Raw genomic sequence first — 26202 nt, 5'->3', positions numbered from 1 at the left:
CCAATTATGCGCGGAATTGAAATAGAATTTTCCGCGACGAAACTGGAGGGGGGTTCACCAATTATGCAAGTGTGCCGATTATGCAAGTCAATACGGTACTCATTTTCTTTTTGTTTGCATGGTACATTCTATAATCCAAGAGTTTGAATACCTCTGGACATTTTCACCCGTCACGCGACATCCGGGATAACAAGGTTTTATTGTAATATGGCTCATTGGTTCCTTTACTTTGTTGTGAATACGGTTATAACATTTATTTACTACTACTATGCATTAAGTATGCACCTATGATTTATCAGGGATCCCACGACCTTCTTGCTGCCTTTGGTTGATATTGTCTTATGCATTTTTCAGTTTGTAAGCTCTGCGAAAAACGTACAGAACACTCCAACAGTGACGAGATTCTTACAAACAAGACTCTGATCCGCCGCTACCACATGCAAATTTAAGAGCTCAAGGATCAAGTGAAGGTATGTTTGTATCACTTTTTTTCTTGGGTTGTTGAGTAAGTAAGAACAATGCAATGCCTCAAATTAAAATGCTGCTGGGGTCTTCGTATAACCATATAGCCTGACTTGAATGCTACCTAATTATTCACGGTGTTAGTAACCAAAAGATATTAATGGTGTCGCATTAGAAGCGGCATCATAAATAAAACGCGCCGAAAAAGTGTGCACCGGTTGTCGTATCACTGCTTCCATTGTATAAAAGAAAACTGAACAATGAAGCAGTAGTAATTGAAAAATGAAGAGAAAAAAAGGAGTACAGTCGATCCCAGATATATCGAACTTGAAGGGGATCATGGAATAGTTCAATATATCCATGATCCTACGAGCGGCAGGTGAATTGAATCCCGGCTGCGCTGGCTGCATTTTCGATGGTTGCGAAAAGGCTGTAGGCCCATGTGATCATATTTGGGTGCACGTTAAAGAACCCCAGGTGGTCAAAATTTCCAGAGTCCTCCACTATGTTGGCTCTCATAATCATTTGGTGGTTCTAGGACGTTAAACCACACTTATCTATCTATATCAATAATTTAAAATAGAAAATATGTTCATTTAAGGGTTACCTTGAAGCGCCAAGAGTCTCGGAGCGGTTTCCAAAGACTGTGCTAAGCTCCCACTTTCAGACTTTCCCAGAATATTAAAAAGATAACTCGAACACCACCGCACTTCATTTGGGATGAAAAAAGTCTGAGCTTGGCTTGCTTCTTCGTCTGAGCCAACAAATTGATGAGGCCATCCTCAATATTGTTGAGGCTTTCTACATAGGCAAGCCCAGCACCTTTTGAAGCACCACAACAGCGGCGAATAAGGCTAAATGCTGACGCAAGGTCTGCAGCGGTACAGGGTTGCGTAGAGACATCGTCGGCATCATCGTCGCTGCTCTGGTCGGCCTCATCGGCACTGGTGATGTCGGTCACTATTTCTGCATCGGTGCGGTCCAAAACGGCTTGCACACCATCATCAGCACTGACAAAATTGCTCGCTGCGGCCCCATCAGCGATGGCACCCGGAAACGGAGAAAGCTGGAGGAATTGATCCTCGAGGGGGACTATGTCGTCATCTGCTGTGACATCACCGTCGCTCCCAAAGTCATCAGGTGAAGCAAGAAAGCCAGCTTTACCGAAGCAGTTCACAATTGTGAATTGTTTGACATTATTTTCACGCTTCGGTTACCATTTGTATCGCCCTGAGGAGAATGGTTGTCAGTTGGACTTTTATTGAAGGAACCCAATCACATTCTCGACGCAGGTGCACACGATAAGGATCCGTAACTATTTTGAAGGGCGACTCAATAAGCGCTGTGTGAACTTATTCAAGCAACGTGATCACCATTCCGACGCGCGCACGAAAAGGGTCTGTAACTCTCTTGGATAGAGACTGAATTGTGATTAGTGTCACGGCTCCAGTTCAGCGAACCGTTCGATATATAGAATATGTCGGCGTACAAGTGTTCGATGTACGCGCACCTGTGCCCTGTACTTTCACATGTGTTTTTAAGGCGATTTTTCGGCTGTTAGATATAGCCACTAATTCAATATATCCAAGTTCGATATACCCAGGACCGACTGTAAAAATTAAAAACATCAAATGCTCATGCATCAATTGCTCGAGAACTGAACCAAGGACCTTCATCGCAGAAACCTTCTACTGTAGTGTTGTGGGTACATTTTGATGAGGTACGTAGGAGGTATTTCAGAATTTTCCTTATACTAGCTACATTTACTACATTGCCATTTATATATTTGTATCAGTAAGCATAGGCCCCATGCTTGCTTATGAGTAACTCTCTTGCTGTAATGCGCCGTGCAATGCCCCACCAGTCCATAGTGCAGCCAGTGGTAAATGGCAGCAAATTTGAGAGCACTTTAAGCAAGCTTGAGCATTCTGAGTTGGCTAACCCGTACGCAACTAAATTTTTACACCTTGCATTTCTGGGCCGTATAAATCTGCCATAGCCAGAGTAGGCGGTAATGCATTACAAGTTACAGCATGACCTATAATGCGTTACTTTTTTTCATTAACATAGGGCCAACATATATATTTTTACTTTTTCTGCACTTAGTGGGTAACATACTTCAGCATTTTTAGATAAGGTTAGGTGTCACATTACTCATTAGAGTTATTCCTGTTGTCCTGAGAGCTTTACAAAAGGCTCTGTCTCATAGCCCCAAATTCTGCAATGCTTGCCCAAGATTTTTAAAAATAAATTCTTTTGTTGCAGCTGCATACTGGTGCCTGCCTCTAGTTACCGGCCAATTTGTCCGGCAATCCGTCAATCATTCTTTATTGGCATCAGAAATATAATGCATAGAATGTAAATATGCAGGAGGAGGTCCCTAGGTTACAAACAGCAGGTGGGACCTTCTATGTTAATACAAAGAAAAAACTTAAAAACGAACCAAGAAAGTGTTTTTTGAAACATTACAAGTAACAAAGATATTTCGAAGTGTTCAAATCAGCACTTTAAGAATTGTTTATATACAGGGTAACAATAGGAAAAAAAAAGCAGCAGTTGTACACCAAATAAACATTTTTTTCAATTTTGCTTTAAAACAATGCGCATTGTGTTTCGAATCATGTGATGGTGCATTCCACAATAAAATTGAAAAAAATAGTTCCCAGTTTTCTATAACTAGTGTGAACGATAGGTAACGAAAGGTTTTGGGAGATTGCGATTGTAGATTTATTGAGATTACTAAACAAGGCAGTAGGAGTTATGTCGATAATAAAGGTAAGGTGGGAAACTTTGAATATAAAACGCACACATAATAAATGTACATTTGGAAGATGTGTAATATGTCAAGCTGGCAAGAAATTACGATGTAATAGCGTCTGATGTGAAGCGAAAGTTATGAGTCACATGGCTTGTTTTTTCAGTACCAACAGCCAAATGTGCACTGGATATGAATTACGCCATCATGTAATTCAACAACTAAAATGGCTGTGAATGAATGCGTAATACAGTGCCTTCAGATTGTCGATGTGAAAACACATTCGTAATCTATGAAATCATTTTACAAACAAAATTATGTTGGTGAAATTTTAAATGCATGCTCATCATAACTGTGTGTCTGGTTGTGTACATTAAAAAAGTAGGGGATGTTATATGAGTTATTATTATGTAAATGTGAAAAAAGAAAAGTGGATAAAAAGATAACTTGTTGTGGGCAGCGATTGAACCTGCGACCTTGAAATAATGCATTTGATGTTCTACCAACTTAGAGCTAGTACAGTTGAACCTGGATATATCGAAATTGATGAAGGCTCAGAATAATTTGTTAAAAAGGGGATTTCGTTATATGCAGGTTTGGTATAAAAAATTTGGAAAATAAATGTGCAAATTAAGCAAGAGGGGTACTGAAGGATAGCTGACCGAGAACACTTATTTTACAATGAAAAAACTGCGTTATTATTGCGATAGCAATTTTATGGATACACCCCGTGGGTTTTTTTCCATCGCCGCCATGTTCCGTAACAAGTCCGAATTTATAAGATGCCCCCGCACATCGTAACTTTCACGAACGGGTAAAAGCGCGTGAGCGCTGCTGAAGCAGAGATCAGATCAGTCGGCCCATTCCTATCACCTGGAAAGTGCCTAAGATAAATAACCCCGCGTGTTAGAACTGCCGTCGAATTCTCAGAGAAAACCACCCGTCTTGAGCGAGCATGAAACAACACGGGGAGGGCGGGGGGAATTGATCGAGTAGCATTAATGAACTTAGATTTGAAGGGCAGCAGCGATCGCTGGAACACTTGCTGTCTCGGCGAGTATCAGTGCAGTTTCAACGCGAAGTGACTGTGTGAAAAGAGCACTTCTTTCTGGAGAGGGAGTATTCGCTCACACCAGCACGTTGTAGGAGTTTCGAGATATTTGATCTAGAAAAGTTGGCTGCAGCCTTATTTCATATACCATTACCGTTTTTTGCTATCGCGTTCATTGCATTTCATTCAACGCACCGTCGTGTTGCCAGAACTAATCAGCTAATCGTGAAAGCTACCAGCCTGGTAACTTGTGGCGCAAGACGAAAGCACGTGACGAGTTGACCTCCAAGGAACTGTCTTGGAGAGTCTCCATGAACGCCTCATCTGACATCCCCTTGGTGACGACGACACAGCTGTCTGAAATTAAGAAAAGTCACAGTTTTGTCGCAAGGGCAAAGCAAATTATTACTGCAACAGCAATAACTTTGAATATAATGCTAAGAACGGAAAGCAGATTGAATGGTGCAACGTGCTGCTCACGCACAAATGACGCAGAAAACAATTCACAGGACGAGAGGAAACTAACAACATTTACCGCTCGACACTTAATGCGCTGTTTACACAAAAACGAGGCATGAAACATAATCATTGGTACAGATATGAGTACAAACTAACAAGTGCCCCAGCTGTTACTTCACCAAGTTTGAAAATCGCTCTTTTTTCGCAAATGGTGCCTGTCCAGCGAGCGAAGTAATCTTTGTGCACCTGGCAACTAAACTTAATCGTTCCGGTAAAAGTCGAAGGTGCTATTTTACCCTCCGAGAATAAGCGTGCGGGCACAGGCATCTAACCTCCCTACCCCCTCCCCTCTGCGGGGCAAAGTATGCGGCGGAGATAAGCGTGCCTCAGCGAATCGTGACGGGCTGGGTGCCAAGCATGGGCAACTTTTTTTTTGATTGAGTTTTCATATTGGATACGTACTTCTACGGTGAATGACGGTGGCGACGGCAATAAACAGCCGGGACTTTCCACATAAATGCTATGGTAATAAAAAAAAAACAGCAAAGCTGAACGTCGCCAGGGGCCACACCATGGACGCGCAGTAAAACTATGCACGCATGCACGGCGTCGAAAACGAAGAGCGAACGACACGAATGCCGAGAAAACTATTCGACAAAGCACCCCCCCCCCATACGCAGCGCGGCCCCACATATATGACGCTAACTAAAGCGGGGCACTGCCAACCCGCAAAAGTAGTTTTCTTTTTTGTTTTTGTTTGAAGTGGGTGGTGGGGGGCACACTCGCGCATGCGCCCGCGGCGACGAGAACGGCAGGCCCACCCGCCTCGCACTCACCCGCGTGCAATAACGAGCGCTTGCTCTCCCTGGTGCGTCGTGCGCACTGTGTCGCTTCGCGCTTCGTCAGCGACGGGGCAGCCGCGGAAGAAGCAGGCTCGTAACAAAATGCAGAGCTAAAATCCAAAAGTGTCCGTGGGGGAAAATTCGTTATATCAAGGTTGTCTCCCGCTGTTACTTTGTTACATAGAGGTTGCAAATTACATGGAGCAATGTGGGAGAATAGAAAAACGTCCTTATATCGAGAAATTCGTTATATGAATGTTCCATTTAAACAGCTTTAACTGCATCACAAAAGGAATAACTGCACTACACTGTGTAGCGCAGTTATGCCTTTTTTGTTAATATGCACCTACTCACCCAGCAATAAGTTCTTCTAAGTGCAGCTTAAACACTGTTACATAAATGTGGCAATATTTATGTCAAATATACTGGTTAAAGGGAGATTACTGCATACGTGTGGAAATATATCTTCCCTGAAACTAAGTCGTTAAAGCCTTTCTTTAAGACCGCAATACAGTCGAACCCCGCTACAACGAATGCCACTTCAACGAAATTTCCGCTACAATGAAAACTTCACGGTTCCCCGTCAGCAGTCCACAGGAGCCAATGCATAAGTATAGTCGCCACAACACATTTTTTTCTTCTGCTGTCCCACTTCAACGAAATTTCACAACGCAATTCCAGGCTCAGATATTTATTGCTATGCAGCAAACACAATCTTGAACATTTTTTATGTGTTTTTTGAATTTGGAAATTCGTCGGCGAAGTCCCAAACACGCGTTGGCACCACCAGAAACCATCGCTGTTCAGCAAGCACAGGTGCCGCCATTGCTCGAGAGTGATGGCAATGACACTGCCCTGCTTTCACCAATGGCTTGCTTTTGAGCTGCAGACGATCCTAAGCTAAAGCTCAGTCACTGAAATCATGGTTTTCTTCATGCTGCCCCTACTGAAACGTTCCGTAAGATGTGGAGACCTCAAGTATGGAATTATTGGAATATGGAAGGCGTATGATGCGGACTCCGCGTCTTATGGAAAGACGTATGATGCGGACTCCGCATAAGACGTATGATGCGGACTCCGCATCTTATGAAAAGACGTATCATGCGGAAATTACTGAAATGTGTGCATGTTACGTCTGAATCTAGTGCAAAGCAATATAATGTGTAAATTGAATAGACGTCCACATCTTGAGTACACGCAATACTGTGTACAAATCACAATATTTCTTAAATGTGCATGATGAGGGATTGAATCATCAGCATCATTCTAATTGTCGTGTTACGGAAGCAAAATTACCTTTTAAATAAAATACATTACAAAACTACTAAATTACCATGCTAGCAATCATAAATGGTGGTTACATTGCAACACATTAATGCAGTGTTCTATGCAAGACTTAAAGAACTTTAAAGTTATTATTATCAATAGAGAAGCATTAATATACACATCAGCCCTGCTACAATCAATATATTTTTTTATTTGTCTGTATGCTCCAGCTTTGAATAGTGACATATCAGTGTTGATCGTACACAAATGAGGGGACTGCACCGTAATTTCACGAGCTCCACCTAAGCCACAGGATGGTGGCACAATGTAACAGCAATTTTAGAACGAAATGTTTAAACATAAATAATAATCATAGCACTGTGAAAGTGTGGCGCTGTGTTTATCTCATGAATGCCTTGTGGAGATCGGCGAAATGCTGCTTGAGGCTCCGACACCAGTGTAAATTTCGAAGGTCACTGCCATAGAACTTATGTGTCCTTCATAGGCACCTGGAAATGAAAATAATTGGCACAAATAATGTCAGAGACACATGTTAGCACAATAGTTTACATGCACAAGAAATATAACACACAGAATGAAACTGAAAATATAAGGCACACAATCCTTCATGTTATGATTATGTGAATAATAGAAGGAATGAGTGTATAAATTAGTTCTGCCACATCAAAAAAACAGCATGTTTATCACAGTGAAAATAACTAGGTTGTCACGATTTTCAATGGTAGAGATAATCGATAATTATGTCCTTATGAAATTATGATTTAAATGCTTCCTGCACAGTAAAACTTTAGGAACTGCAAGTGAAAGCTCTCAATGTACATTTAATAGTGTGTGCATCTACATCTGCTGCCTTTATACTATACAGTTTGTGCACAAAATTGGCATCTTGAACAATTTTGAGAGTTAAAACTATGCAACTTATGAAGGTTAAAATCACCATGAAAGCACGCAGGACCAGGCAGGTGTCATTAAAAATCTGTGCAAGCCAGATAACTATAACCGAACTGCACACATATAGGGGAGCAAGAGTAATAGTAATTCGGCTGCTGACCCGCATGTCACGGTATCAAACCCCGGCTCCATTTCCGATGGAGGCAGAAATGCTGTAGGCACGTGTGCTCAGATTTGGGTGTACGTTAAAGAACCCCAAGTGGTCGACGTTTCCAGTGCCCTCTACTACGGTGTCTCTCGTAATCATATAGTGGTTTTCGGACGTGAAACCCCACATATAAATGAAGAATAACAGAAATAAACTGCCAACAGAAAAGTTGGGTGCACGTGCTATCTGTAAGTACTTACACCTTAGCACATACAGCATGCTCATTCTATTTTAAATACCGATATTGAAAATAACTGCTCTATTAGGAATGTAAAAGGTAAGGTAGAACTGAACGGCTCTACAAAAAGTGACCCTATTATTACATCACGTTTTCTTATAACGAAATTGACTAAGACTCTCAAATATCATTATGCAAGGAAAAAATCTTCAAAAGAACAATCAAGTTTGAAGTCATAATTTTTAATATGGCTACTATGACTATAACCAAGAGATCGACCTCAACATGGCTAATGTTAGTTTTTAAGGCCTATGTTTACTAGACAATGAACTATACCACAAAAAGCACAGTGTTCAGGCAAAGCACCACACAAAAAAAGAAAGCAGTCCTTTTTGTTATTACCTACAATGCCTTTAAAATGGTAATTTTACCTCTACTTTCTGCTTTTTATTTAAGTAACTGGTGTGAAACACGTTAGCTGAAAATGCACTGTGCCTCCAAAACCTGTTGGTTGAATCTGAATTTTAAAAAAATGGTGAAGCTTGCACTAAATTAGGCTCCACAAGCCTTGGAACAGTGAGACTACATGACTCTTAGGACTACTTTAGTTACTTGTGTTTTGTTTCTGGGCCTAAGCATAAAGACAAGGGCTTAACTGAATTGCTGCTAACAAACCAATGCTTTCGAAATTGCCCGAGCGTCAAAGGATGCTCAGCCATTTGTTGTTTTTTGCACTGGGCTATTCTACACCAATTATACAAACCATACTGCCTGGCGACCATCAAAGATGTATAGTTTAAAAAATGATGGTAATTTACTCTTCTGAAAATAGTTATTTGCAGAAATGTTTTGAAGAGAAAAAAGTAGTGGTCACGTGGGTACCTTCAGAATTTCGCAGAATGTCGTGCGGGTGTTATTTGTGAGAAAAATTTCAAAGTACCGCTTTTTCTTGCCATATGAATATTGATCTACATATTAAGTAAAGGTGCTTCTTAAAGTATTTGAAGCCAAGTAACATTAGTGCAATTTCTACGCTACATAGGCTTTGAAGAATTCAGCCAAACTGTTTATCGTTTGCATTTCCTGTATGGCATTACTGCATTTTGTATGAATATTTGAGCCACAAATACTCACTGCACAGAAGTTATATTTCACGAAAAAAAGTAATGTTAGGTCAAGATTACAAATATCACTATATAATCGTTTTTGTCCACATTGAGATGCAATTTGAGCTGTGTGTTTGTCTAATTGAAAATTACTTTTATGTGTAAGTTGAAAGCAAATAAACAGTTCTTGTTACATGGCAAGTGTTATCATTACAATTTTTGTTTAAATGAGGAAAATGATTTTTGAAGTCTCCTGTTGAGGGCCATGAGGAACTTCGGAACGGAAGCTGTCGTATATTAAATGCAGAAAACAGCCATCATAAGAAAACTTCAAAAATTCATTTCTACTTTAAGACAAAGTGTAATCATATAAGTTGCCATATGAAGAGAACTGCTTCCTTGCTTCTGATGTGGCAAAAATTGCACTAATATTACTGAGCTTCATGCACTACACACAACCACCTTTACTTAATATCTAGACCGAATTTGGTGTAGAAGAGGCAGTATTTTAGAAACACTCTTTACTTTTTACAAACAACGCCCAGACGACATCCTGGGAAGTCCAGAAGGCACCAACGTGGCCTAATATTGTGTTCTATGCGATATACTTTAGGATTTTGCTGTTTTCAGAAAAATACAGTAAACGAGCACAATATTTTTTTTTCAAAACACATTTAGGACGGTTGGCAAAATGGCTGGGATGTTTGATGCGTAATTACCTCACTGCCAGCATTTATTCTTCCGAAGCTCAAGCTATCACCTCTCTGTTACTGCCTCCCTCACATACAATGCCTGCATAGGAAAAGAAAAGAAAGGCAGGTCCGACAAAGTTCACAAGGCAAGATATTTTCATGTTGGATAAATTCATTACCATAAACAGCAGCAAAATAACATTCCTTTTGAGTAGTCCAAGACACAAGCTATATACCAGCATACTAAGAGCCAAGCACTAACTTTTCATTTGAACATACGTGGTGATAGACAGGAAGCACTTATTGCAAGACTGATCAGTCTGTAATTAACTAAATGAAGTACAATGCACTGTTCAATCCAACAGCACATAGGCATCTTTGCTATAGCAAAGCCATGTGTCATTGATTCATGCACTAGATGGGACAATGCAAATGTAACAAAAAAGGTGAAAAAAGAAAACAAGGGAAAAAAAGAAGAAAAGGGGGGATGAAAAGTAGGAGCAGTGTAGCACTACTTTTACTTTGCATTCCCCTTTTCTTTCTTCTTTTTTCTTCCTTTCTATCATTTATCTTTTTTTTGCTTCCCTTACCCCCAACCTCCAACAGGAGAACACTTTGTATCAGCGCAACCTAACTTGAAAAGAAGCAAGGGCTGCACTCTTCTGCGTTATAGGTTTTTTTCCGACAAACATTTCCAACAGGCACACACGCCTACACCAAAAGATGATGTCATTACTGACCCCATTTAAACTAACACGCCAAGGATGACAAGGTGACTTCTAAAAAATAGGTCCTCCTATCGCAACATCGGCCAGCCTGTCGGAAGCACTTCTACTGTTCACCCTGATTACCCCACTAGATGTTTCCATCTGTCGACTCGCATCTTCATTTTGGATAACACTAAGATGAGCTTGCATTGATGAATACGCACGAAAGTTTAGTGATGTATCATGTATCAGATTAAGCAACTCTGTTAAAAAATTATTGATAGCTTGCTTCCAGGCTTTTTATACTGTAGCCTGAAACTTCGTAATGTCTTCTATGCACATGAACTAGATTGACAACGTAATGCACAACATGCTTAAGAATACTGCGAAGAACAAGATAACGACAAAACGACCAGCCACCGAAAATTTTCGCTGTACATGTTCATAAAATGTTCATGTACCCCAAACGAGGTGCTTATGATACAAGCCGAAAAAACCTACAAGTAGGGCCTTGGAGTCTTCTGGAAGTAGACGTGTTGCATTTTTTCTGTAGAGGGCTTTACACCCATAAGTGAGGAACAAAACTCCTGTATAATGAAGAATGTTGGCAGCTATCAGTTATAGAAAAACCTAATGCAGCTAATCTTCCCCAACACGTCTGTACATTTAGAGAGGTGACGTAGCTTCTGTCATTGTGGCAGTAATTTCAACAGGACCAGTGCAAAAATTGGCACTACTTGGCTAGACAAATGTCCAAACATGCCTGCCCGACTTCCTCTAGCCATCCTGGCTGAATCTGACACATGATTTCTTAACTGCTGGCTGGACAAAAACAAAACCACTGAAGCACTCACAATGCACAGCGTGAAGTTCCTCTGGAGTGGTCAACTTCGTCTTCTGCGATGAAAGAGCAGCACAGTGTACTGATAAGGCACGCCTTGCAATGGTTTTCAATGCAACACAGTGACCTTGCTGTTCCTGTCGAAGAGAGCTTCGGGAGCTTGGAGGGTGCTTGCTCTTTTCTGGGGGCTGCTGCCGCTCCTCGTTTTCTGCTCAAGGTCAACCTGCATAAAGTTGTAGACGAGTCTTCAAGAGCTGTATATAATGATACACATATTTTCGCTGAACACACATTTCCTCGTGGCACACTGAGGAATTTCTTATAAAACTTAAGGCCTCGCATATGCAAACTTTTACAATCGATTCGAAGATTCACTCGACTCTAAAGGAGCAAGTTTGTTATGTAGTGTATATAAAGAAAGGTCATTCAGCACAACCACAACTACAGTTGAACACGAAAACGACATTTTACACAATCCTGTTCATTTACATGGTCCATTTTATTTTATTTACACGGTACATTTTACACGGTCCTGTTTTACACGATCTGGTCTGCATGAACTCTTGAACCGGGCACCATATAGGTTGAAAGACACACACAGAGTTTGAGACAAACCTAGTTTCCCGTGGAGCATCCTCTTACACTATAACAACACATCCCAATCTAGTTAGTTGGTCAGAACGAGGTGAAAACAGCTCGCACTTGAAAAGCACGGGCAGAAGGAATGACGCCTGCACTCTGTGCTTTCTGTACATTCTCGTTGAGGGTGCAGTTTTCACCTTATCCTTATGCCATTTCGCATTTATAACATTGTTCGCTGCATAATCTCTGTGGCGTTAAAGTGTGTGATACCGTCATGTGTATCCCATGTAATTTATAAAAATAGAATACAAGATCGCTTGATTCAAAAATAACAAAGTGCATCCAGCGCCATGTCCTGTAGCCATTCTTTAGGCAAGTGGCAGAATGATTTATTCTTCAAAACATATCTTACTTGTAACTACTACAAAGAGCTAACTCGTACACTGGCACAATCTGTTTGCCTCTTCAGAATATAAGGTACCTTTTTTACACCAGAATATCTTCAAGAAGAATAGAAGTGTTGTAATTATGAAGAAAGAAAAGTAGAAGAAAAAAAGATAACCTGCCCTGTACAGCGACCGAGCCTGCGAACTTCGAATAACATGTCCGATGCTCTATCAACTGAGCTACCATGGCGGCTATCCCTCTTCCATTTTGTACGGTATATATGTGCATTTATACATGGAAGAGTCAGTCAGCGCTGCCTGTTACCATTATGGCGAGTGTGCGACACCTTTTTTTTGTCTACTGGTAATTCCATTACGATTGCAATTACGTTACAATTACTTCCAATATCCCTATACTTCTTTGGCAGAATTATGCATCTGTCAGTTCTCAGAAAATCTGCTAGTCAAAGGAGGAGGCAATAGTTCGCCCTCCCACCTAAATGCATGTACTTGAACACATGCACAACTGATCAAAAAAAAACAAGTCACACGCCGCTAAGATTACTGAGATTCACTGTTTCAGATTCATGAGTAAAGGAAAGAACTATAAATTTAAGGTTTTGTAGTCTTTGTTGAACACATCATAATGAGAACTAGCAGAAAATGATGCCAAACAAACTATAGGGGATGTTATCAAAAGTAACTTTAACTAAATTGTGAAAAGAAAAGTGAACAAAAACGTAACTTGGCAACGTTTTTGACAATTGAATTGACATTACTTTTTATAACATCCCTTTATTTTACTGGGTAATGTTGTCGGGTAATTCCCATTATTAGAGTGGTGAGTAGGCTGACAAAGAAAGTATATGGCATTGATACTTCTTTTGAACACCTAAAAGTATGAGGAACTTAAAAGAGCGGAAGCTACTTTGAGTAGACCAGAATATTTAGTTGGAGCGAAAAAAAACGTACAGACATTTTTACCAGGCTTTTAACCTATTTTGAGACATAAAAGTGTATGCTGCCAATAATGTTAAGTACCATTACTTTTGTCACACTATGCACTGTAGCAGGTGTAGTTAGAGTTGTGATAGTGAAAGATTAATCAAGCACGCCACCAACTGCATTCACATCAATGGTCGCGTATTTTAAAAATAAACCTGCTGTATAGTAAAAAAAATTTAGAGCATTTATGATTTTATCCAAATCAAGTTAAACCGACTGGGTAAGCAAACCATTTGCATAAAATCAAAAGGCATAAAGTGATTCATGCATTATAACTATGTGAACAATTTCAGCAATGCAGGGCAAAAGGACAACAGTTCTATTAAAAACCCCTCTCATTATGACATGCATGAAAAGCACCACACCAGAATATTTTATAGTGCATGTAATATCGAGACTACTAGACTGTCTATTGACCTTTTAGAAGAAGGGTATCTCCTTCACATTCAAGGGGCAACCACTTAGCCTTTCCTTAGCTTTTCTGTGAATATTTCCTGAATTTCAGATATCATTAGGATTGATTTAGAGTGAACAGATTTTGCTTACGCATTGAAACCTAGTTCTGTATGTAACTGCAATTATGGGTGCCAAACCACCTCCAAATAATTTTTAACATTTCACTTTTTTTTAACTGCAGCAGCACAACTAGCTATGGGTGCCCAAAAAGTAGCTAGAATCAATACCTTTACCTCTTTGAGCCTTTTAAAAGTGTTCAGCTTCTCAGTGGTCACCTTACAACATTTTTTTAAATACGTGTTTGTGTGCCCACTGCTCTTGCTCCTTGTACAGTGAGGAGGAGCACATGGCAAGAAGAGACAAGAAAGAAGCATAGCGAAAAAAAGCGAAATAAACGAGACCTCTTTTGTATCGTACAATGTGTGTAACATTACTATTGTGACAACATATAGACAAATTATCACGGCTATGCATCCATTGTAGAGTCATACACAGCTGCAACACCACGACTAAATTTCAACCTTGTGTTGGTTTAGGATCCCTTTATAGTGGCAAGCTAATTATATCTGCATTTGTTTGGCACATACAAAGATGCAGTGAAATGAGATATGGTAATCTCATTTAGAATGCACGTCATGTGGCTTCATTGTATATGTGGCCACAAGTAACTCTGGTTGCAAAGCAATATGACAGAGCTTAAACAGACGTCACCGACCACTCCAATCTGAACTTGCCTTTGCTACTTGCCCATTATCATCCCAGCAAAAAATGAATAATTGAATTTGCTACAGATAAGGGCTAGCTTATGCTAAGGAGCAAGTATGAAGGGTGTTTTGTCATTATTGAGATCAGTTATTTGTTCAAGAACACTTGCTGTCAAACACAAATACATTGCTGTCGAAGCATCAAGACTCAAATATAAAGCAAAAAGAAGTGTCTCTTTAAAAATTACAGGCCACAAGGCAAGATAAATATTTGATATACTTGAAATGTAAGGCATGCACAATAGGTGCTGCCATATTATACTTTTTCTTGTGTTGAAACCTGCTTGCTTTACTCACCCAACACATCTGTAAAGATGCCGTGAAAACACCAAGGAGCTGATGCAGCAAGGTTGAACACAGTCCAGGGATTCCACCATTTTTAAGCAGCCCTACAGCCTCCACAGTCCTGCAACCATTTGTAAGATAAATATAGTTCTACCCAAAGTTCTTGGTTTACAGACACACATGCAAGACGCATAACCACTCTATAGGAAGTTTGCATGATAATGCGCTGGGTAGCAAAACGGATGCCAATATCAAGTATCCCGGCCTGCTGCTTCTTTCTTTCCGTTCCTAATTAATCAATTTATGGTTATTAAATGTTCGCCCAATGTGAAGTGTACTGGCAGTCCGGTGAAGAATTGCAATGTATTTCGAACACAGTCCAATTTATGGCAAGTAAGCATGCAATAGCATTTTGTCAGCTCTTCGAGATAACAGCATGAAGTTTAGCTAAAACCCATATTTTTTATAAACACCATTCAATTTGATATAAAAGTTGTGAGCATTATGTAAAGGAACACGGATTCGTGTTAAATCAATGATTTCTTATAATGTACTGATATGAATGCAACTAACTGAATATGAAACGATAATTTTTGCTCGAGAATTTAGAGTTATGAACATTATCGCACTTGCCAGCTGCATCTTGTCCAAAACAGCGGCAAGATAGTCTAGTTCCTGTAGGTGAGTAGTAATGAGCAGTGCAAAGTAACAACAAGAAACACCAGTAACAACAGTATGGGGCAAGCACAGACTGCCATCTGTATAATTTATTACACAAAAGTTCGCCTGAATATCAGTCAGAAAACTTGTGTAAATGAAGGTCCAGTTGGGCATGAACAAGTTACGAAATCAACAATGCCTGCTTTCACTAACAGGACCCTCATTCACATAAAGTATGCAGCGATAGGCCCCTACCGAGGTACGTCACAGCATGATGTCACTGGCACATGTAAAAGGTATGGCTGGAAAAACACTCCCGCTGGTGGCTCAGCCCGGTACAGTCGTGCGGTGTTTGGCGCAAGTTTTAATTTTTCAAAGCTTACACTTCACGTTACAATGTCGACATTAGCTGTAGTATGCGTCAGCAAACATCCAGCTGTGTGGTAAACTGTGTGGTAAAATATTTGCCACGCTGTCTGTTTATCTTGAAGAAGTGAACACACGTGGTGGCCTGTGCGAGCAACAGCGGCATAATATTCAAAAATGTGCACTGTTGATTGCGGCATGTAGTGTGCATTGAAAAGTATTGAGAATATCGGTTCAACTGAAAATACTGTGTGTGGTGTGTGCAGTGTCAATAAGAATGTGTCTTGTTTGCGAAGACGTTAGCACTCATGGCAGAGACCGGTCGATGAAAAAACTTGATTCGACTTCTTAGTCAAGGTAAATATGCACTTGACGCGACCATCTGCGAGTGGGTACATCTCGGTGTTTGCGCTGTGTGCAGAAAAAAATTGCAAGGTCAACGGGCTGGAAGATACCATTTGCTGAAGCTGCATGTATGAATCGCCCCGACGAGTACGCAAGCTCAATAAAGGTAAAACTCGTTTTATCGAAGGCCTCATATTTCTTCATGTAATAAGCAGAGATTCTTGTTTCACATATACTCAGTACCTTTACCGCTCGATATTCATGAAGTTACAATGCAAACAACAAGTTTGTGTGTTAGGTCCTAAGGGAGCAATGTAAATATGCAAATAAGTTGTAGGTGTCAGATGCAGCGATGTAACTGCACAAAAGATTACGTATATATTAGGCTACAGGTTTAGAATCGCATACATCTCAGTGGTCTATCAGGAACGTCACAAACAACTTCCTTGCCAACCAGCCCTTGCACAGAGGGAGGGAATGGCTGGCACGGTGCTCGAAGTGAAGTCATACTATTTGCAAACATAGAGAGGTTTCTTACTTAGGCAACATTTTGCACAATATATTTTTTAGATGCAAGACTGTACTCATCCACATTGATCATACTGATGTCTTTTGTTGTTACTTTGTGCTGTGAGTTACTAGGCATTTAGTCACCATGATCTTTAAAAGCTAATTTCAGTGTTCTCTCTCATATTGCTGACAACTGTGTTGTTGCATAAATTGGGCAAAAAAGCAACACAGAAAAACTGTCACAATAAATGCACCAACATGGGTATTCTCTTGCAAACAAAAGTCGGCACTGGTCCTGTCATTACCCGTCTTCCTTCTCTCTTTGCCTTGTTTGTGCTGAAACAGCCAAACACCTGATGAGTTAGATGAGAAATATTAACGCATCAAAACTCTAAGTGCTTGCATCAGCAACTACACAACAGCGTGATAACCGCACCCCTGCCACACAGCAGCGAAACATATTTTGAACATGCTGGCAGTGTATTATTTTATAAAAAGCAACTCTGGAAGATTACAAAATCTCACATTGTGCATGCAAGTTTTCTTCAAAGTCAGGCGTACAATGTAGGTGCTGGCCGGTACATTATTAGTTAAAAGCAAAGGCGTCTTGCAGGTACACATGCAGATTGTACGAACACCTCTCTCTCTCTCTACACTACGCACACACATTATATCTTTCAACAAGCACACGCCACTGTTTAGGGGCATAATAACGCTCTACCAAGAACGTATGCTAATAAACCCACTTAGGCGGTTGGCTAGGTGAATCGAGCCAAGTTACAAACTGTATCGCCCGCGAACGTAAACAAAATGCTGCTTTGCATCAAATGGCACTGCAGGCTTCGTTTAATCAACAACGTAGCAAGCGCCGTGTGCGTCTTCCTCACTATATTGCACATATGAAAAAATCGATCACCGTACACATGCATGTTGCTGCAGTTGTCTCGAATTAGCTCCAGTAAGGCCGCGCCGATGCGCCATGGCTCTGCTGGCGTTAGCGTTGTCAAAGAGAATCGGCAACCACACTCGCAAAGGCGCGTAAGGTTGCCGTATCACGACGCCTCGTTCGAGTGCAGCAACACACACTTGCACTGAGTGGCATACTTGGTCTACATAAAAAAGTGTCCCCCTTACCTTTAGTTTCTTTCACACTGTCCAGAGGGAAGCGACCACAGGCGTCAGCCGTCACCTCGAAGTCCTTCGAGCGCCCACCCAACCCGCCGATTCCTTGGACGACTCGCACTTGATCCGCACTCGAACAACCGCGGGAATAGGGCGCAATCTTAGCACATCACACGAACGAGGAACGGCGCTTCCTTGCGTAAATTTAACATTTCGTGCTCTCGTGTGTAGCAGCGCGAACACATGAGAGACGCACCCAAACGGCATGCCCACAAAAACAAAGAACACAAACAACATGTGGCTTTAGCTGTGAATGGATTTGACTTGGATATCTGTGTGAGGAAAATAAAAAAAAACATCTGTCGCTGCTGTAAACTGAAAAAAATGTATGGTATCTGGCGAAATAACTTTAAAAGTGATAAACGGTTATTCAAAAAACAAGTTACAACTTATGAATATTTTCGCAGGTCTTTGTTTTGTTTTTGTTCTAGCAGACGACAGCCTCCTACTGCTTCTACGACAGACGTAGTGCGGTTTCACGTTCGGTGCGTGTCGCCGACGCAAAGCTCTAGAGTAGTGATATCAGAGTTATCAATTCTCAATGAATCATTGGATGGCTACAAAGCAGTAACATTTTGACATAGTGCAGTACGCAATATTTCAAGGTATGACATTTCTTTGCTCTGAAGCAAATCGAAGCAAGCCGGTCGGCGCAATCAGCTGATGTCACCGCTACGCGAGGCATGGTCGTGCGCAATAGCGTCGTGCCCCGCGCTCGATTTGTCATCAAGCAATAGAGGTACTAAGTGGAATACAGCTAGATGCAGGGATTAATGGCGTATCTCTTTAATTCCCTGTGGTGGCCGACTCAATCGCAAGAGAGCCACGGGAAACAACGTTCAACTGCTCAAGCTTGTGTGTGGGTGTAAAAATACTTGTTTTTATCTGCGGCGGGACAGCAATCTATAGTTGAAAGACATGCGAAAAGCATGTGACGTATATACAATCCCAAAACGTATGCACACAACAATTTATACGATCACATATCGTACATAAATATGCCAACACATAGCGTGTAAAAAGCAAATTTATATACATAACTTAAACACTGTGTTCCCTTCAGCGCGTATAGCTTAGCAAGCTAACGCACTCGGTTCACGTACGCGAGCACAACTGAATGGCGCAGGTTCGAGTCCCACCAAGTTTATTTTTTTGTTTTTTTTCAACGTTTTTATTTTACTGCTATCTTTTCTAATGCTTTAGGTTCTAAAACAAAATAAAAGCAATATTGCGTTCAAGTACGTATGTGGGACTGTGTTTTTTGCGCAACAGTTATTAGTATTTTTATTTTCATTATAATTTTTTTATTTATGTCATAATATAACAAAATAAGAACTAAGGGGAACATTGGGTCCGCTTGATTGTGAAGGGACTCGAGAAGTGAGAAAACTGAAACCAAAAAATTTATTTGAGAGAAAATTGAGCATTTCACAGCCGGACCAGTTTCTTCAAGGGTAGGCCCCAGGTAGGCGCGAGACTTGCTATATGACTCATTTCAAACTGTGGCTGTTGAGGGAAGGCAATATCACCGAGAAGCAGTTCCAAAATATATTTTGGTTGATGTTTTTCGATTCCTCCAAAATAAGGGCTGCACAATTGTGATCGAGCCAAACCAAGAATTGCGGGCACGAAGTCATGAGACAGAAAATGAATAATGTTGATTGTTTGAAAAATTGCCCTTAATAAAAGGAAGAGTTATGGAGTGCTACGTAGCTTAACTCGCCGTAGGTATTTTATATATACATATAGATAGTTGAAAATGGACAATGTTGCACGCACAGACATTGGTTAGACTTCATTGCAGCACAGTTGAAGCATCTATGTAGAACTGAAGCATCAAGAGAAGCTCATGCGTCCTCACTTTATTGCGCTTTACATAGCTTGTATGCGTCCATGCAGCCAAGATATGATAAAGCATTTGTTTAACCTTTAATCTTCTTATTCATTAAAGCTGGCCCATAAGTTGTGTCTTATGTAGCACTACAATTGAAGCGTAATCTGCATGGTGGTCTGAAACAGTGCTTTTGAAAATTTCAAAACGACCCAGCTCTATACACGACCATCCATGCATCAATGATAAGCACCCTTATGTGTTTGTACATATCAGTTGTGCTCTCATAATTATTTTTCTGACCACTCCCTCTGCCCCTACCTCGTTTCTGTCGTGAAGCTGTGGCAAGTTGTGTATAGCTTTATTTATATTGTAGGAGCACATACTATCAATAAAAATTATTTTTAGGCTACATGCAATTAGTTTTCATAGAGTTTCCTTTCTTTTGTCGGTGCTCAGGAGAGCTAAGCTCATGGTCGATATTTTAAAATCATATTTCTCTTTGCCAATATTAATGAGAACAATTTCATTAATATTGACAAGTTCATTCACATTGAATTTAGTTCTCATTATTATTGTTTCTACCAAAAACGAGCCCTTGAAGTTATGCTTTTTTGCTTGATTTGTTTTCGTGTGACAGCATGCAAGTAAAATGACAGTTATTGTTATTCCTTGTGAATGACACATTCCTTGTGAATGACACATTAATGTGAATGACACATTAAAATGACATATTGTCATTCCTTGTGAATGACACATTTTCCGTGTGACAGACTTTAGCACCTCGTCATCTGCAGAAGTTGTATTCATTCTGGAAAAGGGCGAACAGCGGTGACTGACAACACAGACTAGCCTGCGTTATTCTTTTGTACTATATATGTCACTGTCCATTCATTTATAACTTTATAGAGCTCGGATTTCCTGCTGAAATTGTGACAACAACTGTAGAGTTTCCACATTTTTGCAACAATCCACATGCCTTTCATACACTATTGCACGTTTTCGTAAGCACCTTCCAAAATCTGTATATTTCCGTAAGACCTTACATTCTGCATTTTCCTTATGAAAGCTTCTGTACACTCCATACACTTTCCTTATCCTTCCATATGTTCCATCATGAACTCTCCGTATGCTCCATAAGTTTCCTTATCTTTCCTTATCCTTCCATATACTCCATAAAAAGCTTTCCATATATGCCATACATTTTCCTTGTCTTTCCGTATACTCCATAAAAAGCTTTCCGTATACGCCATACAATTTCCTTATCCTTCCTTATACTCCAAAGAAGCTTTCCGTAAATGCCATACAACTTCCGTATATTTCCATAAAACTCCATATTTTATCCGTATGTAGCATAAGGAAATGTTACGGAGTCCATATATTTTCCGTAAGATTTCATACGGAACATTTCAGAAGGGGCTGTTGAGTGTAATCGTAGAACGATGCCTTTTCCAATGCCAATTTATCATTTCGTTCACGATTGGCCATTGTGGCAACTAATCATGAGCGGCTGCTTGTCCGTGTTATCAACAAATCAGAATAAGGCAAAAGTCACCGCTCCACACTACCCTGCCTCCATTTCGGCGTTGTCGTATACACTAACGGTGAACAGCTGCTGGTGTTATCGTTTTAATCAAACTTTTTGGTTTATCCACAAAAGCGGTAGTAGGTGTTGTTTCAGCATGCTTTTCACGATAGCCTCGCTATGCATCGGTGAGAATCGCGTCGTGGTGCTGCTGTGAAAGAATAGAAAGCAGCGCACACTTTTTGATTTTTTAGAGCAAACGTTTCTTTCTTTCTAGTTCAGATCAGCTATATTTTTTCGATTTCACTACAACAAAATTTTCACTTCGACGAAATTTTTTCTGGGCCCCGTCAGTTTCGTTGTAGCGGGGTTCAACTGTATTTGAGATCCTGTCTCCCTGGTGTAGCAAGAAAGAAGCATCCAGTCAAAATTTCTTCATATTTTAGGTAATTGTAACAAGGCACTATATGTTACTGTTCAAGTGATGCGCAAGGCTGTTACATGTGCACCAGTCCATGCCTGAATACCCCAGGCTGGGCTCTAAATATTCTCTTCTTTTGTACAGTAAAAAGAAGAATTCAACAAAACTTGCTGCTGGGCTAGTTGGTCCATACTTCGAAGAAAAAGATGGCAGCGCACAGAGTACACATAGAAAAACAGTACAGGGATGAGCACAACCGTGTTGCGCTTGTCCCTATATTCTGTGTCTATGTGTAGGGTGTGTGCAATCATCTTTTTTTTCCCAGGAGATCAGTGCTTTACTTATATAGATGCAGGCAGGCCATAGAAGAGACTCAGTTGACAAAGGCTGTTGAAGAAAAGAATATCCAAATTGGTCAACTCAAGAGCAAGGTTTCATCACTGCAGAAGAAACTGCTTGTCTCCACGCTTGCACAGGCAAGCTCTAGTATAAAACTCAGTTGCTTCTTACTGTGCAGGTGTGTTGTGTCAAGACAAGTATGGCAATTTTCTTTATAATACGTGATATTATACTACAGTAGAACCTCGATGATACGAATTCGAAGGGTGCTCGCAAAACATTCATACCATCTGGAAATTTTACGTACCAAAAACAAATTAAAGCTGATATTAAAGATGAACAAGAACTTTATTGGCAACTCCCTCTTGATAAAAAATAGCCCTTGATTTTCTTTCGAACTTTCCTGCTTTCCCCATCTCTCAATAAAGTGCCCTGGTTTCTTCAATCATGCTGCTGGCATGACACATTCACACGTGATATCAAAGAGAGCGAAAGTGACGAAACTCATTGGAAAGGCCCTCTCTTCGTCGTTGAAGCAGCTGGAAAACTGCGCCGCGAAGAAATATCATTCCTGGAAAATTTGCGCTAGAGAATTCAAGCGGAAAACGCCAGAGCGGCCGGAAAACTACATCCGGGCCCGTTCAAAACGTTCACGCTAGTTATGCCTCTCGTACTTATGCCACCGCCACTTGAGAATTCATTCCATTTTGCCCGTTTCCTAATCATTTATGTTCGTACGGAGTTTTAGTTATGCAGGCAAAGCACTATTAGGAAACAGTTTACCCCTTTACAAATGTTGTTTCGGAAGGCACACCAGCAGAAACGACGTAAGTGGACGCAGTAGCGGTGACAGGTTCAGCCGGCTGTGAATAAAAAAAAAGATATGTTAGGGCATGCTAAGTTGCTTGTTGCAGCACCATCTACTTCTGGTGTTCTCAGCGATCGTAATCCAAACCAGACTCTCGATGAACCCGTCCTTGTCAAAGTAGTGGGCTTCGACGTGCGGCACGAGTAGTTTGCGATAACGCCGAAGCAACTCACTGCTGACGCCTTTGCCGCCATGTTAAATTAGCGGCTGGTTGTTTACATCATTGAGTTTGCTATAGTTTACATGACGTGGTTTGAGAGTTACAGCAGCCGGTGTAACCAAAGCCGTCAAGCAAAAAGTCGACTTGGTGTCGCGAAGCGGAAAAATCTGCCTCGGGTCAAGTTTTCTCGCGGCGTGTTCTTGCAGCTACTAAAGTAAAGAAAATTCTTGCGAGTTTTGCCGCATTCACTCCCTTCAAGGCCAAAAGTGAACGGGCCTTCCTCCCACAGGCAAGCCGCGTTGCGTCACTTGCGTGCAGCGGTCCATGGCACAATCGTATAATTCGAGGTGGCTGGGAAAACTGATCGGATAACATCCATTAACGGCGTATTTTATATAATGTAGTCCTTCTAAAACAACCTTAAAATGCACATCATCACAAAATTGCAACAACCGTAATCGTATCATAGAGTTTCTACTGTTTTTAAATTTGGTTTGAAATTATTCATCGGAAATCTCTCTTCGCTTCGAACCCTAAGTTCACTATTCACACAAGCCTCATCTGTACTGACTGCCAGAGTGACTGAAAAGTGGGTGGCGATTCGAAAATATAAATTTTTTCCCCACTGTAATGTTCCATTGTTACTGGGTGGGGTGCCTCAGAAAAGAGATTGCTTGAGACCAGTGATGTTTGTGTAGCTGATAATTATACAGTCAAGCCCACATATAACGTCCCCACCTAAAACGAACTTTAGCTTAAAAGAAACAATATACACATGACCGTGAAAATATACATTGATTAAAGTCACAAAATCGCACTTACAACGAACGTCTCCGAGCGCCGCTGATCGGTTATAGTGAACAGAGTCAGGGGTCTGCCAACTTCTTGGGAAACCACTTTCGACCACCAATCAGGCATCGGCATGGTGCCCGTACATTCTTATTGGTAAACGCCAACCCTGCCTCAGGGACCCTCTAGTTGCCGCCCTCCCCGACCCATGGAGGAAGGAAAGCTGCTTTCCTTCCTCCATGCCCCGTCTGCTTTTTGTTAGGCACCCCTTCATTCTTTGTCCCCCTGCTTCACTGCCGTGCTTTCACTTTTGCGCGTGCAGGCACTCTTTCAAGTTTTTTTACATGGGAGTTTGGCAGACCTTTCAAGCAAGCTACCCAACCTACCTCCTTTCCGTGTGTTTTGGTTTTCAAGGTCACCCTCCCACCACGTCCTCCCCTCTCTATATCACAACTCCTTGCCCTTCTCTCGCAAATCTGCTCCCCTCTCTTGATCACAACAAACTCAACAAAATGTCGAAAGTGTCACTGCTTGGCTTGAGTGTAATGCGCGCGTTAGGTGCCGCGTTGCGGAGCGCTTGCTCATAGTTTTTGACCACCTGGAAGCAAATTTGCCGCTTCGGGCGTCCCAGTATTCAGCTGTGGAGATTAATATTTTGTGGGCGGCATTGACAGCTACATGCGCGTGAAACTGTTTTCGCGAGGCCGACTTCGTTTACATAGGGCCCGATGCCAAGCCTGAAGCTTCCGAACAGGGCCACTGCGGCAGTGATTTGTCGCAGTGCGTCGTCGACTCCGACCTGGGAGAGCGGGTGGGACATCTGTTGGCATGGTTTAATTACGGTCGATGATGATGCCGACGCTGCGGAACCGTGCACGGATTGGGGCATTGTTAATGAAGTACGTGGCGAGAGCGATTTGGAGGAATCGGATTGCTAGAACGACGAAACTTTTGAGCCAGAGCCTCATGCAGCTCATGCCACGGGCCTCGGCGAATGAGCACCCTGCCGTTTGAAATGAACTCGAGACCGCCCTTATCACTTCTGCTCTTCGAAACACGTGCATCACAAACTTTTGGGGGTACCCTGGTTTGCCCACTACTCCAATGAACACTTCCACCTCCGTGCTCGATCGAGGAAAGTCCAGACTTGGGGCGAGGCAGGCTGTCCACTGTCATCGAAAGGAGCGAGTCATTCAAGGGTATAGATTTTCTCACTACTTCTCAGTCCAGTTAGTTTTGAGACTCGTAATAAAAGGAACAAAATTTCAAATGAGAACAGAGTAGTGCCAGCAGCACACAGAATGATATTCATTTAAATTGAACTGAGGGTGTCTTTTTATTCACTACTGGTGCTCAAGTAGATTCTTTGCATGGTGTTTTGAGTATGAGAGCTCTCTGAATTTTTTCGTGTGTACACAATGTATTGTAATTTGTGTTACGTAGTGGTATTTTGAGTCTCCCCCCCCTCTTGCCACTGCAATGTCAATGGGCACTGAGGGGGGTACGTGGTGATCAAATATATCAATAAAAGTTATTTGAACAAATGAATGCTATTACTAAAGCTTTTGAAGTAATTTTGCAATGTTGAATAGCTGCTTTTTACATTTTATCAAAAGTGTTGCTCCCGTCATAGCATTCAAAACTTTAGCATTAGAAGCAGAAATTTACCATTGGAAACAATTAGACAGATTGTTTCCATACACAGAGTGTACTGTGTGCGAGTGATCTTTGTGTAGTTTATGGAGTCTGGCTCTGTAGTCTTCTGCACTATGTAATCTCTCATACATTGTGTTCATGCTATACCCACAGGAATGAAAAAGGTTTGGCCCAATTTATTACCTTATTGGGTGCAGTTTTGAATCATTTGTAAGCTGGTAAAAATATGCCTGTTTATAAGCACTAGTGGATATATATTGTCAAGACCATGTGAAGTATACAACGCTAAGCAACCTTGATACATCCAATTTTAGATATAAACACCTCTTTTTACTGTGTAATTCCTAGGCAGGACTGCACCTACATTTTTCAAACCAAATATGTGAGAAATGTTATTCATGTAACACACACACTCTCTTTCTTGAAGCACCCGCCAAGTGAAGCCGTTCCACCATATTGGCGCTGCAACCTACAATTTATATCACAAAGCAAAGAGTGTTTTTCAGCACATGCAGTGCGAAAACTTCTTCATTTATCACTTTTATGGCCAATGAAGACATTAGACCTTGTGCCTGGCTAGCAATCACATCTAG

At 41.1% G+C, this 26202-nt stretch overlaps 1 protein-coding gene across 1 annotated transcript in view; it reads left to right on the top strand.

The window, feature by feature from the left end:
- The window catches only part of LOC119161894 (adenylate kinase isoenzyme 1), a 100462-nt gene that overhangs the window by 27593 nt on the left and 46667 nt on the right, over positions 1-26202 (top strand). Inside the window, 1 exon segment of the mRNA XM_075876880.1 lies at positions 451-470. Coding sequence (XP_075732995.1) covers positions 451-470 — 20 coding nt within the window.

This window comes from Rhipicephalus microplus, chromosome X, assembly GCF_043290135.1.
Source record: "Rhipicephalus microplus isolate Deutch F79 chromosome X, USDA_Rmic, whole genome shotgun sequence".
In the NCBI taxonomy this organism is placed as follows: Eukaryota; Metazoa; Arthropoda; class Arachnida; order Ixodida; family Ixodidae; genus Rhipicephalus; species Rhipicephalus microplus.
The sequence above is the reverse complement of the archived record's forward strand: the minus strand, read 5'-3'. Positions and strand labels throughout refer to the sequence as shown.